Consider the following 16754-nt stretch of genomic DNA (forward strand, 5'->3'; position numbering starts at 1 on the left):
AAGTTCCCTCCCAGGCCGCTCCAAAATTGAAATGAGGGAAGGTTGCAGGCATCAGTGCGTGCAAGTTGCACGAATGTGCATCCCCTTGCGCATGCTGACCCCCAATTTTATAACATGCGTGCTCCAGCACGCGCATGTTATAAAATCGCACGTCCGCCGGGTAGCGTATGCACATGGACACACACATGTAGGTCTGAAAATCTACCCCTAAGGGGATAAAAGCACATACTAATTGCACAACATCCTGGGCATGGAAGAGCAGATCCTCTTGTGGACCAGGTCCACTGAAGCTAACTGTGCTTCACTGCAAAGACTGGTACCCCTATATGGGCACCCCTGCCTGCCAGAGGGGACTGCTCTTACCCTCCTCTGAAGATTCTTAGCTGCAGAAGCAGAAAAGTGGACATACTAGAATATAAAAGGCTTTACCAGAATAAATTAACATATCAGTGCCAGTACAGTGAGCCCTGCTTGGACATGGAAGAGCAGATTTTACCCTTGTGGACCAGGTCCAATGAAGTTACCTGTGCTTCACTGCAGCAACTGGGACCCCTATATGGGCACCATTGCTGGCCATAAGGAGGCTTAAAGTTTATTGGTGGCAGAAGCAGAAAAGTGGACAAACTAGAATGTAAAAGGCTTTACCAGGATAAATTTGCATATCAATTCCAGTTCAGTGATTTTCCCTTTGTGGACTGGGTCCACTGAAGTTACCTGTACTTCCCAGCACATCTTTGTGGGCACTCTTCCCTTCCTCTGCATCTTCTTGGTGGCAGAAGCATAGAAGGACATTCTAATCGAAAAAGGCTTTAAGGGTATAAATGTGCATGCAAATCCCAACTCAGTGAGCCCTCCATGGGACTGGAAGAATCCACCTGCCTCAGTGTTCCTCTCTGGAAATCACCAAAGCCCCCCTTGAATTTATGCTGCTCACCTCAGAGCAGCCAGCCAGGCAGATGGGATGTTGCAGCTCACCTACCTCAGTAGTTGCTTCCACATGTTACCCTGCCCTCCTAGAACTGCCAGCCAGAGGGGATGTGGCTGCCCAACTGCCTATTTCTTCCCCCTACCTCCATGTTCCTCTCTGGAAGTCAAAACAACCCTCCTTTGGTTTGTGCTGCTCCCAGCATGCCATGTGGCCAACAGAAGAAACTTTGAAAAAGGTAAAGATATCAAAATAAATTACTGAAAGGTACAGAAGAAAAAAAACCCAAAACGTGCAGGGCACAGCTAGAAAAACAGCTTCTGCAGCTCTAGAACTTTCAGTGTAGGAGCTGTGGGAGAAAGCAAAGAATCATATCTTATAGGCTCTGCAAAAAAAAGAAAACTGAGGGTGCTGCCTGGGAGGCAGGGAGGAGGCCACAGCTGCACAGTAGAGCAATCTGTGAAATCAAAGTTATGTGTTAAGTCTGGCATCGTTCCAGTCCTCAGAAAAAAAATCTATTGCAAGTTAGGGAATAAAAATACATTGAAAGTTAGGGAGTAGTTAACTTGTCTAAACATCTATTTTTGCATAACAAAAACAAGGCAAAGTAAAACATTTTTATTTTATTTTTAACCAAGTTAGTTTAACAGAAAGATAAACTAGAGAACCCGTTTTACCCAATTATTATACCAGGCCTTCAATGCATTGGGAGATAAAAGGCAGAGGGACAACTGACTCCAGCACTTTAGAAGGGTTGTAGTATCTAGGTACAGCAGAACTGGAGAGCTTTAGTGCCTTTTCCAGGATATTACAACATAAATATAATGTTACAAAGCGGGCTTGCCAGCCAATCATTTTACAGTTTTCAACCATATATACCAGTTCACAATATCAGCAAATCCTCGTTTCATTCTATATAAAAGCTTCAAGTCTAATTCAATAAGGCCGTTTTCCAATAGAAAAGATTGGAAGAAAAACCTTAAAAGGTCAACCCAATGGAAACGTGACTAAATAGCTCAGTTTTCAGTCCTTCTTTTCATTCCAGTCTGTGCAATGGGATAAAACCAGGACTGGTCAGACAGATCTGAAAAAATGGAGTTAGCTGTAGGACCTAGTTGGAAATCTTATCCTCTGCAGTGCTTTGCATGTGTGCAACCTCAAAACTATTCTTTCAGATTGGCTAATTCAGTGTTCACATAGATGTAAAGAATCATGTGAATCAACCTAAGATTCTGCCTGTTGGGCCCTTTAAAAATATATTGCATAATCAATAAATAAAAAGTGAAGCTTTCAATTTATATACATCACACATTTTGTACATACTATACAGTTATGTTTTGAGCTGGGCTAGGTTTACTTATACACCCTACTCATGAGCTGCCACTTCCTGAAGTTTTCCCAGAGCTTCCGCTTTTCTGCAGTCGGGTTGCGCTGGTCTGTCGAGGCATTCTTTGGCCTGAACACTCACGACTGCTACTACGTTCTGAAGGTATCGGAGTCCCACTGATAGCTGCACTGGGCTTATTTCTCCCTGGATAGGAAAATTAAAACAGATTTAATGTCATGCAAGAAGACATTTGGTCAAATAGTAGTTGCTAATGTTCCCAGAATATTAATATAAAAAAATATTGGGTGATCACCAAATAAAATGTATTGATAGATTAAATAAGTTGTTTTGAGTTGTGTTGTGGGTTGTTTTAAAAAAACGACTAACAAAACCATCATTAACAGAGCTGTGATTCTAAGGTGTGCCAGTGACATTACAGATACTTGGAGGTGAGATGCTAGGTTAATTAGATTATATTTTTCATGAGTTTCATTTAACCCCTTTGATCCACCTCTGGCATGGTTAGTTAAGGCGGATGGTTATGGTCTGAACAATGGAATCAGAACAATTATCAATGCTTCCCTAAAAGAAGGAAATGTTCCAGAAAGTTTGAAACTCTCAGCAGTTCATTCAGTAATAAAAAAAACCAAAACCCTCCAATTTAGATGATGGAGATTGTAATAATTATAGGTCAATTTCAAATATTTCCTATTTAAGTAAATTGGCTGTGAAAACGGTGTCGTTGCAGCTACAGGATTATTTAGACAAGGCAAATATTCCAGATCGTTACTGGTCAGGATTTAGGGTGGGATACAGGACAGAGACAACTCTCATGGTCTTGCGCAATGATGTTCTTATAGACATTTATTTATTTAAAATATTTATTTCCTGCTGATTCACCATTCTGGGTGGGTTACAAAGTTACACTATAAGGAAAAAAACACAGATAATACATCAGGGAACTGCATAGCAGTTCATTTAATCAAACCCAACAGAACAACCTAGACTGATAAGTGGGAGGGAACAAAGATGGACTAAAAAATCGCAGCTGCAGTTACCATCAGTAAAAACTTTTAGAAAAATTCAGTTACAAAAAAAGTTTTTTACTACAGTAATTCTGAATTTGTGAAATGAGCTTCCTGGGGGGGGGCTAAGAAAAGAATGAGATCTTTTGAAATTTTGAAGAGTGCTGAAAACATGGCTGATGATCAGCAGCAGTAATTAAGTGTATGGAAGGGGCTATAATAGGTTGAGCAGTAACAATAAATAAAGTATGATTGAAGGGGATAAACAAGGTTGTTAGACGAGTTACAAAGCAGATAATTCTCAATATTTTTATTATTTTAATTTTTATGTTTCAGTTTTATTTTAGCTGATATGTATTATATTGACTGCACATTGCTTTGAGTGATTCTTAATCGGGAAAAGTGATTCATAAATACTTTTTAAATAAATAAGAAATAATTTATTTATTTATTTTTATATACCGATGTTCCTGTACAGAATACATATCGCACCGGTTTACAGAGAACTGAACTGTCGCCCCAGGGGCGGGTACATTGGAACAAGGTTGAAGTGAACTTACAGTGAACAAGTGGCATGCATTTAAAAACCGGATTAGCTGACATAATTAGTACAATTCAGAACACATTTACAGTGGAATAAGTGGAGCAACGTCTATGAAGCGCCATTCATCGGACCTTAGCTCTCAGGGAACGCCTGGCTGAATAGCCACGTTTTTAGTTTCTTTTTGAATAGCAGAGGGCAGGGTTCTTGGCGGAGGTCCGGTGGGAGCGAGTTCCAAAGTGGAGGACCAGCTGTGGAGAGGACGCGTTTCCTTAGTGAGGTTTTGGCCGGCTGGGTGTATAGCATGTCCTTGTACGCTCTTCTGATGGGTCTATTGGAAGTGGACGGCTGAAGTTGGAAGGTTAGGTTGAGGGGGGAGATGTTGTGTAAAGCCTTGTGGATCATCATAAAGGCTTTAAAGAGTATCCTGAATTTAATTTAATAATCCAAAACCCAACCAGATAGCTTAAGCTAATAAGGGAAATAAGGGTAATATATACAGTATATAACCTAAGTAATAAAAACTCTCCAATTCCCAAAGGCTTGAGTAAAGAAAAGTGCCTTAACATTTTTCCTAAAGGACTTCATTGCTAGATGGTAAGGCATTTCAGTGTTAAGGCCGCTACCATAAAAGTCCTGTCTCATGTTTCACATAGATGTAGAGAGTGAATGGAAATAATCTCAAGAAGATTCTTCTGCTGACCTTAATGAGTATGATAAAGCATAAATTTTTAGACAGTAACTTTCAAATAGGTGCTATTTTATAACATACATTTGTATAATTTAAGTAGGCGCGCGCCTGAGTGCGCAAATCCCACTTCTACCGTGTAAACGGGGGGGAGGGGGAATTTTAAAAGGGACGCATGCTGATGCCATTGCCAGTTTTACCAGTTCGCCCAGTAAAAACAGGTCCTTCAAATTCCCTAGTTTTATAGCTTGCACTGCTCCTAGTTATCCCCGCAGATCTGCCTAGTTTTCTTACTTTTATTGCTTGCGCATCATCCATAGCAGAAGTAAGGTCACACAGCAGGCTGCCTTGGTGCGCGCTGGATCATGCAAGTATTTACGCGAAAATTTCTGGTTCAAGTCTCGAAATGCCCAGACCCTGCCCCACCCCACCCTTTTTTAAGTTCTGCGATGTGCATGAAGTGGCATTTACACGTGCATCCAGGCAGCTTTTAAAATCCACTCAGCATGAACAAGCCTGACATATTTGCACATCCCCTAATTAATGCACACATTGGGCTTTTAAATTTCACCTTTTAGAGTGGATGCAATACATCATCATTCAAAGCTCTGTGCAGACTTGGGTAATTCTTTTGGATTTGTACTCTGCCTTTGACAATTGGTCATAGTGTACTGATTGCATGTTCAGTGGGCATGGGAATTAAAGGAGTAGTATTGATTTGGTTCATGACCTTTTTGAAAGACAGAAACGAAAGAGTGACTATGGATAATTTTAAATCTGATCAATGGCCAGCAAGTTTGGTAGTGCCCCAAAGCTCAATTATCTCTGCTACATTATTAAATATATATTTACACCTTCTCGGAAAACAAAATCAAGAGTTTGACATTAAATACATGGTTTATACAGAATGAGCTGACTGATCACTATTAACAGCTGAATGGTTAGGAATATTCTAAAATTAAATTCTACAAAAACGGACATGTTAAAGTTTTCCATTAAACCTGAATGTCTAGAACTGAATAGTTTTGCTTTACCGGATGGAGTGTATTCCTGTAAAGAAACAGGTCTGCAATTTGGAGGTCACAGTGAATGAGGGGTAGACTATGAAACTGAAATTCAAGTTTGTTCATGCTTCTTTCAGTTTATACAAATCCAGCAACTGCATTCTTTTTTGGATTTGGCTGACCTTGCAAAGAAACAAATGTTCTAATATCAACCACATTAGACTACTTTGGTACACTTTCAGTCATCCTTCCAAAACACATGTCCATAGTTTACAGCTGACAGAGAATTCTGCAGCCCGCAATATTGTGGGCTGCAGTTTTCATGAGAAAATGACACCATACCTGCAGGGCTACATTGGCTACTTTTTGAAAAAAGGGTTTGTTTTAAGATTCTCTGTCTTGCTTTTAAATCCCTAAGGGATGTGAGAATAATTGATATTATGGAGCATTTGAAGTGGTACTGCCTGAGAGCATAAGAAATTGCCATACTGGGTCAGACCAAGGGTCCATCAAGCCCAGCATCCTGTTTCCAACAGTGGCCAAACCATGCTACAAGTACCCAAACACTAAGAAGATCCCATGCTACTGATGCCAGTAATAGCAGAGGCTAATCCCTAAGGGGTAGATTTTATAAAGGGCACACGCACACACATGGACGTGCCGATTTTATAACATGCGCGCGCTAGTGTGCACGTTATAAAATACGTAGGCCGCGCACACATGTGCCGGATTTTATAATCCGCGCGCATATGTGCAGGCCGTGCGCACAAGAGGGTGGATTTTTGCAATTTCTGCGTGCCGATGCATTCTGGCCTTCCCCAGTTCCCTCCCAGTCTGCTCCAATTAAGAAGCGAATTGGGAGGGAGCTTCCCTACCCCCCTACCTAACCTCTATTCCCCCCTCTCCTCCCCACCCCCTAAACCCTACCTTATTCTTTTTTTTTCTGTGTTACACAACTTATTTCAGCTCCCAAGCTGTCAGGTGGGTTTTCGGGACAGTAAACAATGGCGCCCGCCCGGCCCGCCCAGAACACGCCCCCGGTCCGCCTCTTTGAAGAAGCCCTGCCCTTATGCGCGTACCGGGCTTTACATGTATGGCCGTGCCCCTTCAAAAATTGACTCGGCACACGCAAAGCCTGGCCATGTGCATAAAGCCTGGATTTTATGCATGCAGGACATTTAAAATCTGGGCTTGATTAATAGCAGTTAATGGATTTCACCTTCAAGAAATTATCCAAAACATGTTTTAAACCTAGCTACACCTACACCAACTGCACCGACCACATCCTCTGGCAACAAATTTCAGAGCTTAGTTGTGCAGAGTGAAAAACATTTCGCCGATTAGTTTTAAATGTGCTACTTGCTAACTTCATGGAATACCTCCTAGTCCTTCTATAATCCAAAAGTGTAAAAAAAAAAACCAATTCACATCTAGACCTCTCATGATCTTAAAGACCTCTATCATATCCCCCCCTCAGCCGTCTCTTCTCCAAGTTGAACAGCCCTAACCTCTTCAGCCTTTCCTCACAGGGGAGTTATTCCATCCCATTTATCATTTTGGTCACCCTTCTCTGTACCTTCTCCAGTGCAATTATATCTTTTTTGAGATGCGGTGACCAGAACTGTACACAGTACTCAAGGTGCAGTCTCACCATGGAGCGATACAGAGGCATTATGACATTTTCCATTTTATTCACCATTCCCTTCCAGATATGATATATGAGCAAGCAGTACAAGGCAGAAAGATTTTAAATGCATAGTTTCATGATTATGGAATAATTATTTAAGAAGCTGATAAAAACTCAGTTGATCCAGGCAGCTTTTAATTAATTGCAGTAGTTTTAAGGGACTGTGGTTTATTATTTGATTTTCGAGTTTGGGGTGGATGTTATTTTACCTATGTTGGGCTGTTGGTAGTTATGGCTATCAGTCAGATTTCTTCAGTTTCACTGATATGATTGACATGTTCTATCAAATTCATTGATTTTATTTTCATTTTGTCTGTTTTTTGTTCTTATGATGTTATATTTGTTGATTGTTTTTATTGTGTTTTGTCAGATTTTTTTTTTTAATTTATAGATTTATCATTACAAAGCCATATTAAATGACAAAGAAAAAGCAAGTCAAAAGAAATATTTATAAAAAGAAAAATTATAAAAATAGAAAATTACATATCCTTAGTCCACCATAATGAGGGGAGGAGAAATAGAGGCATAAAGGGAGCATAACAATAAGAAATATGTTAAGGAAAACAAATCTTAACTTGCTACAAAGTCAAGGTTCATTATATTATTGAATGCCTACTAGGGGCACTGAATTTAGAGATCTCTTCTGATCTAGGAAAAAGCATAATTGTTCAGGAAAAAGGAAATTATATCTATTACCGGCATAAGCAATGTAGAGATTACTTACCTGATAATCTCGTTTTCCTTAGTGTATGCAGATGGACTCAAAACAAATGGGTATAATGTGCTCATGCTAGCAGTTGGAGACGGATCTGACGTCAGCACGGGTACATATACCCCCACAGGAAGTGCAGCAATTCAGTAATGTTCCTTGCAAAAGCTTTATGGATATATGTGTGACTGACCGATCGATTAAATGAACAGGATTACCCTGACCAATTGATAGTAGCTGGAGACTGCCAGTGCTCAACCGGAAGGCGTCAACACCCGGCAGGGTGGATGCCCTATATATGAAAACATGGCTTACCGTGAGTCGGTGAATCCCCATGCATACCGGCAGCCGGGCGGGATGCTGAGTCCATCTGCATACACTAAGGAAAACAAGATTATCAGGTAAGTAATCTCTACATTTCCTAGCCTGCAGCAGATGGACTCAAAACAAGTGGGATGTACAAAAGCTACTCCCGGACTGGGCGGGAGGCTGCCCGAGGTCCGTTTAGGATTGCCCTCGCAAATGCTGTGTCCTCCCTGGCCTGCACGTCCAAACGGTAGAATCTGGAGAAGGTATGGAGGGAGGACCACGTTGCCGCTTTACATATCTCTGCCGGCGACAGCATCCTAGTTTCTGCCCAGGAGGCCGCTTGCACTCTGGTAGAATGAGCCTTGACCTGTAGAGGCGGTGGTTTTCCTGCCTCTACGTAGGCCGCCTTGATAACTTATTTGATCCAGCGGGCGATGGTTGGCCGTGAGGCCGCTTCCCCTTGCTTCTTCCCGCTGTGCAGGACGAACAGATGGTCCGTCTTTCGTACTGCTTCTGACATTTCCAAGTATCTGGACAGCATCCTGCCGATGTCGAGATGACGCAGTATTCGACCTTCTTCCGACTTCTTCAAACCTGCCGTGGTTGGCAAGGATATGGTTTGGTTGAGGTGGAAGTGTGAGACTACTTTAGGTAAGAAGGAAGGGACAGTGCAAAGATGGATAGCCTCTGGAGTGATTCTGAGAAACGGATCCCGGCAGGACAGTGCTTGTAGCTCTGAGATGCGGTGTGCTGAACACACAGCCAGCAAGAACACCATCTTCAAGGTTAACAAACGGAGGGACAGGCCTCAAAGGGGCCTGAAGGCGGGTCCCGCTAGAAATTCCAACACTAGGTTGAGGATCCACAGGGGCACTGGCCACTTCAGTGGCGGGCGAATGTGTTTGACTTCTTTCAGGAAACGTGAGACATCTGGGTGTGTGGCAATGGTGTTGCCGTCACTCCTGGGTCCGTAGCAAGACAGCGCTGCCACCTGAACCTTGATGGAGTTGAGGGATAGACCCTTCTGAAGTCCATCTTGTAGGAAATCCAAAATGATAGGAATCTTAGCGGCATGTGGATTGGTGCTGTGAGTGTCGCACCAGGCTTCAAATACTCTCCAGATCCTTATATATGTTAGTGATGTGGAGAACTTACGTGCTCGGAGGAGTGTATCTATTACCGGCTCCGAGTATCCTCTTTTCTTCAGTCTAGTCCTCTCAATGGCCAGACCGTAAGAGAGAATTGAGCTGGATCCTTGTGGAGGATGGGACCTTGCCGCAGCAGGTCCCTGTATGGAGGCAGGGGTAGAGGATTCCCTGCCAGTAGTCTTCTCATGTCTGCGTACCAGGGTCTTCTTGGCCAGTCCCGGGCCACTAGAAGAACTAGGCCTCTGTGCCGTTGAATCTTGTGTATAATGGCACCCAGCAGGGGCCATGGAGGAAAGGCATATAGCAGGATCCCCTGAGGCCATGGCGGTACCAGGGCATCGATCCCCTGGGATAGAGGATCCCGTCTGCGGCTGAAATATCTGGGTACTTGAGCATTGGACCTGTCTGCTAGTAGGTCCATGCCCAGCGTCCCCCACCGATCCACAATCATCTGGAAAGCTGTGGGCGACAGCTGCCATTCCCCTGGGTTTAGGCTTTCTCTGCTGAGGAAGTCTGCCATGGTGTTGTCCTTCCCGGCGATGTGGACGGCGGAGATGTCCTGGAGATTTGCTTCCGCCCAAGTCATCAGGGGAGTTATTTCTAGGGATACGTGTCAGCTTCTGGTTCCGCCCTGTCGGTTGATATATGCCACTGTGGTGGCATTGTCCGACATTTATTTATTTGTTCTTTATTTGTTCAACCTTATATACCGGCTTTCAAATTCATTTCAAGGCGGTTTACATTGATTGAAATTGCAGTAGCAACCTTCAAGCACATATATACTAAAAAACATATCATTAAACATAATACATGGCTAAAATACATTAAAACCAAAAGCTAGCTGACTAAAATACATTAAAACTAAGCTCTTTCAAATCCCAACAATTCTGCCACATCTTCTCAGGTTACCCCCCTTCCCTCCACCCATCCATCTACCCTCCTCCCCCCCACCCACCCATCTCCCCTCCCTCCCTATTCAACTCTCATCTCCTTCCTCCCCTAGTGTCTCTGTATTACTATGATGAACGGGATCAACTATTTAGGCTGAAAGCCTGTTCGAATAGCCAGGTTTTTATCTGCTTCCTAAAGCTATTAATTCCTCCTCTGTCCGAATCTCAGCGGGTAAGGAATTCCACATTTTTGGCCCTGACCGCTCTGTTTCGAAGTCTGTGGGCAAATCGCAGGCAGGCTAGCCTGACTGCCCTTGCCTCTAGTCGGTTGATGTTCCACCCTGACTCTCCTCTGCTCCACCGCCCTTGGGCGGTGAGTTCTTCGCAGTGTGCTCCCCATCCGTTCAGGCTGGCATCTGTAGTGAGCAGGGTCCAGGTTGGGGAGGACATTCTTGACCCCCGGCTCATGTGGCCGGGCTGCAACCACCACCGTAGCTGATTCCGCACTCTGGCTGGTAGAGGTAGGTGTACGGTGTAGTTCTGTAATCGTGGGCTCCACCGAGATAGGAGGGCGTGTTGTAATGGTCTCATATGAGCCCGCGCCCATGGTACCACCTCCAGAGTGGATGCCATGAGGCCGAGGACCTGTAGGTAATCCCAAGCAGTGGGCTGGATTGCGCTCATCAGGGCCTGCAGACTATTCCGGAGTTTGGATCTTCTCTTGGAGGTCAGGCTGACCTTGTCTTCTTGGGTGTCGAATTGCACTCCTAGGTATTCCAGCGACTGGGAAGGCTGTAGGGAACTCTTGTTTGTGTTGACTACCCAGCCTAGGCTTTCCAGAAGAGATATAACTCTGTTGGTTGCCCGGTGGCTCTCCTCCAGTGACTTTGCCCTGATCAGCCAATCGTCCAGGTAGGGATGGACGAGAATTCCTTCCTTCCTGAGTGCTGCCGCCACTACTACTATGACCTTGGTAAAGATCCGCGGCGCGGTGGCTAACCTGAAGGGTAAAGCTCGGAACTGGAAGTGTTGGCTCAGGACTTTGAAGCGTAAATAGCGCTGGTGATCCCGATGGATTGGGATATGCAAGTAGGCTTCTGACAGATCTAGGGAAGTGAGAAACTCCCCTGGCTGTACTGCATTCTTGACCGACCGCAGAGTTTCCATGCGAAAGCTGGGGACCCGTAGGTGTCGGTTGACTGACTTGAGGTCCAGGACGGGCCTGAAAGTGCCCTCCTTCTTGGGTACTATAAAATAAATGGAATAATGCCCAGAATTTATCTCCCCTGCAGGCACTGGGGTTATGGCTTTTAGGGACAGGAGCCTCTGCAAGGTAACTTCTAGCGCCGCCTTCTTGAGGGGTGAACAAGGAGATTCCACAAACTTGTCCGGCGGGAGCCGAAGAAAATCCAGGTAATACCCTTCTCGGATGTTGGCGAGGACCCCCTGGTCCGAGGTAATCTCGACCCACCTGCGGTAGAAGAGGGTTAGCCTGCCCCCTATGGCTGCTACCCCCGGATGGGTCGGCTGATTGTCATTGCGGGGTGCGGCCGGGACCAGAACCCGAGCCGGTTCTCCTCTTGTTGTGCTTAGCCCAAAAGGGCTGGTTCCTGGCCTGAGAACGAGGTGCTTGGTAGCGAGCCCTGTAAGGGTTGAAGCGCTGAGAGTTTCTACCTCTAGATGGCCTAGAAAAAGAACGCTGGCTCCTCCTCGACCTGTCTTCTGGTAGACGGGGTAATGGAGAGGCACCCCATCTATTAGTCAGGTTCTCGAGATCGCTGCCGAACAGTAAGGATTCCTTAAAGGGCATTCTTGTGAGGCGTGTCTTGGAGGACAAGTCGGCCGCCCAATTACGTAGCCAAAGCTGCCTCCTGGCTGCCACTGAGGATGACACTCCCTTGGCTGCCGTACGGACTAGGTCGGAGGCTGCGTCAGTGAGGAACGAGAGAGCTGATTCCATGTCTTCTCCTGGGGTGTTGTTCCTAGCTTGTGATAAACAGGAACGCGTCACCACGGTGCAGCAGGTCGCAATTCGTAGGGACATGGCTGCCACCTCAAAGGCTTGTTTCAAAATGGCGTCCATGCGCCGGTCATGTGTATCCTTGAGGGCCGCTCCCCCCTCCACCGGAATGGTGGTGCGCCTCACAATTGCGCTAACTATGGCGTCTACCTTGGGGCACGCCAGCAGCTCCTTGGATGCCGGGTCCAGAGGGTACATGCCTGACAAGACCCGACCCCCTTTGAATGAGGCCTCCGGCGCATTCCACCATAAAAAAGGTTAAAAACCTGGCTATTCAGGCAAGCGTTCCAATTCCCAGAGTGTAACTAGGCACCTCCTCCTGTCTCTCAAATCCAACCATTGCAGGGTGTCACTAACACATTGACACTCAATTCCATACCCGCACTTACTCATTCTCATGTCTATTTAACAGTCGTTATTCACCTTTATATAGCCGCTTTTTGCAGACCATACTCGTTACTAAAATTCCTTGTAAAAAGATGAACTCACACATACTGCATTACACGGTTAAAGTTTTGTTAATTGTTAAATTTGTTAAATATAATTATTATTACTTTCAATGTTCATTGTAATAAGGTTAAATAGTTGTAATAAGGTTCAATGGCTGATTGTTATTGTTCAATGTTCCATGTAAAAAAAACCCCGGTCTAACCTCCCAGACCAGGGCAACCTTTTCGTTACTTGTAAACCGGATTGATTTGTATTGTATACAGGAATTCCGGTATATAAAAATTAAAAATAAATAAATAAATAAATAAATAAATTCCATTCCAGATCGATTAGCTGCTGTGCTGCTTGTAGGAGGGGAAAATGGTGAGCCGTTTGGCGCAGGCCCTCTAACAGGGGGTTCATTTTAGGGTCCTCTGGGGTGTCCTGGCCTGGAATAGCCAGTTCTGATAGGCATTGTGAGACCAGGCCTGGGAGATCCTCTTTCCGAAAGAAGCGTCTCATGTTCCGACATGGTTCTATCTCTGAGGGAAGTTCTCCCTCCTCGGGGGGTTCCTCATCTTCTTCGGAGCAATCCGAATCCCCATAAGTGGGGTTTCCGGGTGGCGAGCAGCCGTGCCTAGGTCTCGAGGGTCCAGGGGCCGGATCATCCGGAATGGAAAGACCCATTCGAGGAGCAGACTGCATCTGGACAAAGGCGTGAATCCCATTGAATAATTCCACCCAGGAAAGCGAAGCCGGATCTGGCCTTAGGGGCACCAGGTCTCTCGGGTTCCCTGGCTGCTCACTGCGGCCTGCTAAGTCCGGAGTGTTCCCTGAGGAACCGATGGGCTGGGACCGGTCCTGGCCTGGAACTCCCACGGCCTCCTCACATTGGGCACATAGTTAGTCTGCTTCCTCGCTCTGTGTGGCTCTGAGGTTGCATGCTGAGCAGAGGCTTAGAGCTCTTATGCCTGATTCTGGAGGTGCCGGCTCTGCGGACGCATGGACTTTCTTATGCTTCATTTCGTCTGTTATTTCCTCTCAACCGGAGTGTGCGCCTCGTAATATGTGTTGCCTACTAATATGCGCTTAGCAGCATGCGCCTAGAAACGGGCGTCTTATGAACGTGCGCCTAGAAACGTGCGTCTTATCAACGTGCGCCTATGAATGTGCGCTTATCAACATGCGCTTAGCAGCATGCGCCTAGAAACGGGCGTCTTATGAACGTGCGCCTATGAACGGGCGTCTTATGAACATGCGCCTACCCCCAGGCGACTATGAACGGGCGCCTATCAACAGGCATCTATGAACGTGCGCTTATGAACGGGCGCCTATGAACGTGCGCCTACCAACAGGCGTCTATGAACGGGCGCCTATAGGCGTGCGCCTATCCTAGCAGTGTGCGCTGAGCAACGTGCGCCTAGCAACATATGCCTATCCGCGTGCACTTAGCAACGTACGCCTATCTCAGCGTGCGTTCAGCAACGTGCGTCTAGGTGGCGAAGACGAGTAGGCAGGCAAAATGGAGACCTCCTTGGCGGGCTGCCACGTAGGCAGGCCCCGCTAGTCCTCACTTCCTCGGAGACCACAGCAAAGATATGCGCCTTACCTTGTCTTCGGCGCTTCCCAGCTGCAACCCGGGCGGCATCCGGCTGCGGGGGGAGAGGGTGAGTACCGTCACCGCCGTGCTCGAGGAAGTGCACCCGCTGCCTCTAGGCCGTGCCCGAACTCGTCTCACTTGGGGGCCAAGTCCTTGCTGGGACTGAGGCTGCCTCTATGCCATGCCCGAGCCCTTCTCACTTGGGGGCTAGGTCCCTGCTGCGAGTCGGCCACCGGACCGAGGCTCTTACCTCCGAGGGACCACGGAAATCAGCTCGGGAAACTCAACTGGGGGAGGGACCGAATGGTATCACCGCAGGAGTGCGGGGCTCGTCTTCAAGTAGGTTTCTTCTATGAATTTAGTCGTTAGAATTTGGAAACACGCTCAGCGAGCATGAGGTAGCTCCAAACTGCTTTGGAGACGGAAATTACCGAATTGCTGCACTTCCTGTGGGGGTATATGTACCCGTGCTGACGCCAGATCCGTCTCCAACTGCTAGCACGAGCACACTATACCCACTTGTTTTGAGTCCATCTGCTACACGCTAGGAAATAATACATTTACATGGATCTCTCAGCAAAAAAGTTAGCTCCCAAAGACAGAACTTCCTGACACATAGCAAGAAATAATTTCCTTCTCTCCTGGGTAGATTTAACAATGTTTGGATAGATCCAGATACATTTCCCATAAAAGAAAGCATAAGCTTTATGGAAGTAAAATTTCAAAATCATATTTAAATCCTGCTCAAAAAAAAAAGAAACCAAAAGAGTCTCTCTTTTTTCAACCTCTTCAATGGAGCTGTCTAGAATAGCAGACATATCCAATGGTGAATAAGAAACCAAGAGTCGGCCATTACCCTCTCTTCTGCGGGAGGGCAGAAAATAAAGTTTACCAATGGGTGGACATGTTTCATCAGGCAATCCATGAGCTTCAATGAAATATTTCTTCAGAGTTTCTTTGACTGGAATCCCAGGTAGCTTAGGTAAAACTAGGAAAGCACAAATTCAAACGCCTTGGAAAATTTTCAAGCTGTTCAATTTTCTTGTGAATAGCATTTTTATCTTGTATTAATGCAGCGTTAACACTTTGAATATTTTCCTTTTCTACATTAGCCACCTTTGACTCAATCCCTTGCAGCTCGGAGACTGATTTAATCAACAACCCAATGTCTGAGGCACAGTTAGTAATAGCCAAGTCCATTCGCACTAAAACAGACCATAAAGTGTCTAAAGAAACTTCAGCAAGTCAGTAAAGAAGATCCATCTCGACCCGCAGTGCTCCACGGAGAGGTGTCCAAATGTAATATCTCTCCATCCAAAACTGCTGTAAACTAAGCCAGCCAGGTCTGCTCTGGCAACTGCCACTCCCGCCATGGCAGCAGCCATGTCATTTTCCTGCAACAGCCTCGGAGACACCCGACTGGGATGGAGAAAGGCGTTCAGGGTAACTGAGAGAAACGTCCAGTGGAAACCGCAACCGCTCTCCCTCTTCAGCCATTGACCAGCTAAAGACCAAATCCAGTGTGTGCTGACCAGAGAGAACCACAGGTTCCCTTTTCGCTTTGGAGGCATAGTAAAGAGAAGAAAAACAGCGGAGGTAAAAAAAAACACCTGCACACATGGAGCCTAGCAAGTCACCATCTTTGATTTTTTTATTTTAATAATTTTGTATATTTTATCATTTAATTTTATAGTTATGTATATCCATTTTTGTAACTTGCCTGGAAACTTGGCTGGATAGGCAAAATATAACTTTAAATAAAAATAAAATAAATAAATACAAGTCACAGAAACCCAGAGAGGGCTAACTGATCAGTAAAACACAGTACTTCCACTGAAGGATGTCAGAGACCTAAAACAACAACAGAGCCTGAAGTAATCGAAACACCACGTAATAACTCTGAATTGGAGGAGAATGGAAGAGTTCTCAACTCCCCATTGACCCTTTAGGGGACAAAGCACACAAAAGGAAACTTTTAGCTAAACAAGGAGACCTTGTGGAGGTGTTTGCAGCTCCATTTCATTTAATCACCAGACAACAGGCAAGACACCTGGGCTTCCCTTCCAGAACAGTCCTCCTGCTATTTGAGCTAGTGGTGCTGCTAAAGTAGTACTCACAATCAGTGGGGATAGCAGGAGGAGGAAGAGGAGGCAATTACATGGTCAGTCAAAGAACTGCACTTCTGGAGGCTTGAACTCTTCTCTCTTGGTTCAGATGTACTAAGCACTTTTCACATAGACACAAAGAGGGCGATTTTCAAAGCCATATCTGGAAGTAAAACAGTGCTCCCCATGTGTGGTTAAACTTACGCATATATGTTTAACTTTACTTGCAGTGTGACAAGACATTCCTGGACGCAGGGATGGGGAGTCACTCGTACTTGTATGTATGTCTTCAATTTTCAGAAGTATGTGCAGTTATAGTCTTGGAAAAACTATCCAACAGTCTGTGG

The 16754-nt window shown here is 45.4% G+C and overlaps 1 protein-coding gene across 2 annotated transcripts in view; it reads right to left on the bottom strand.

The window, feature by feature from the left end:
• Window positions 1-1538: 1538 nt before the first annotated feature.
• The window catches only part of MZT2B (mitotic spindle organizing protein 2B), a 51469-nt gene continuing 36253 nt past the window's right edge, over window positions 1539-16754 (bottom strand). For both annotated transcript variants that reach the window (XM_029571482.1, XM_029571481.1), the window contains one exon: window positions 1539-2456. In XM_029571482.1, the coding sequence (XP_029427342.1) occupies window positions 2296-2456 (161 nt within the window). In that variant the 3' untranslated portion in view covers window positions 1539-2295. The remainder of the gene's footprint in view (window positions 2457-16754) is intronic.

Source organism: Rhinatrema bivittatum, chromosome 11 (genome assembly GCF_901001135.1).
Source record: "Rhinatrema bivittatum chromosome 11, aRhiBiv1.1, whole genome shotgun sequence".
NCBI lineage: Eukaryota > Metazoa > Chordata > Amphibia > Gymnophiona > Rhinatrematidae > Rhinatrema > Rhinatrema bivittatum.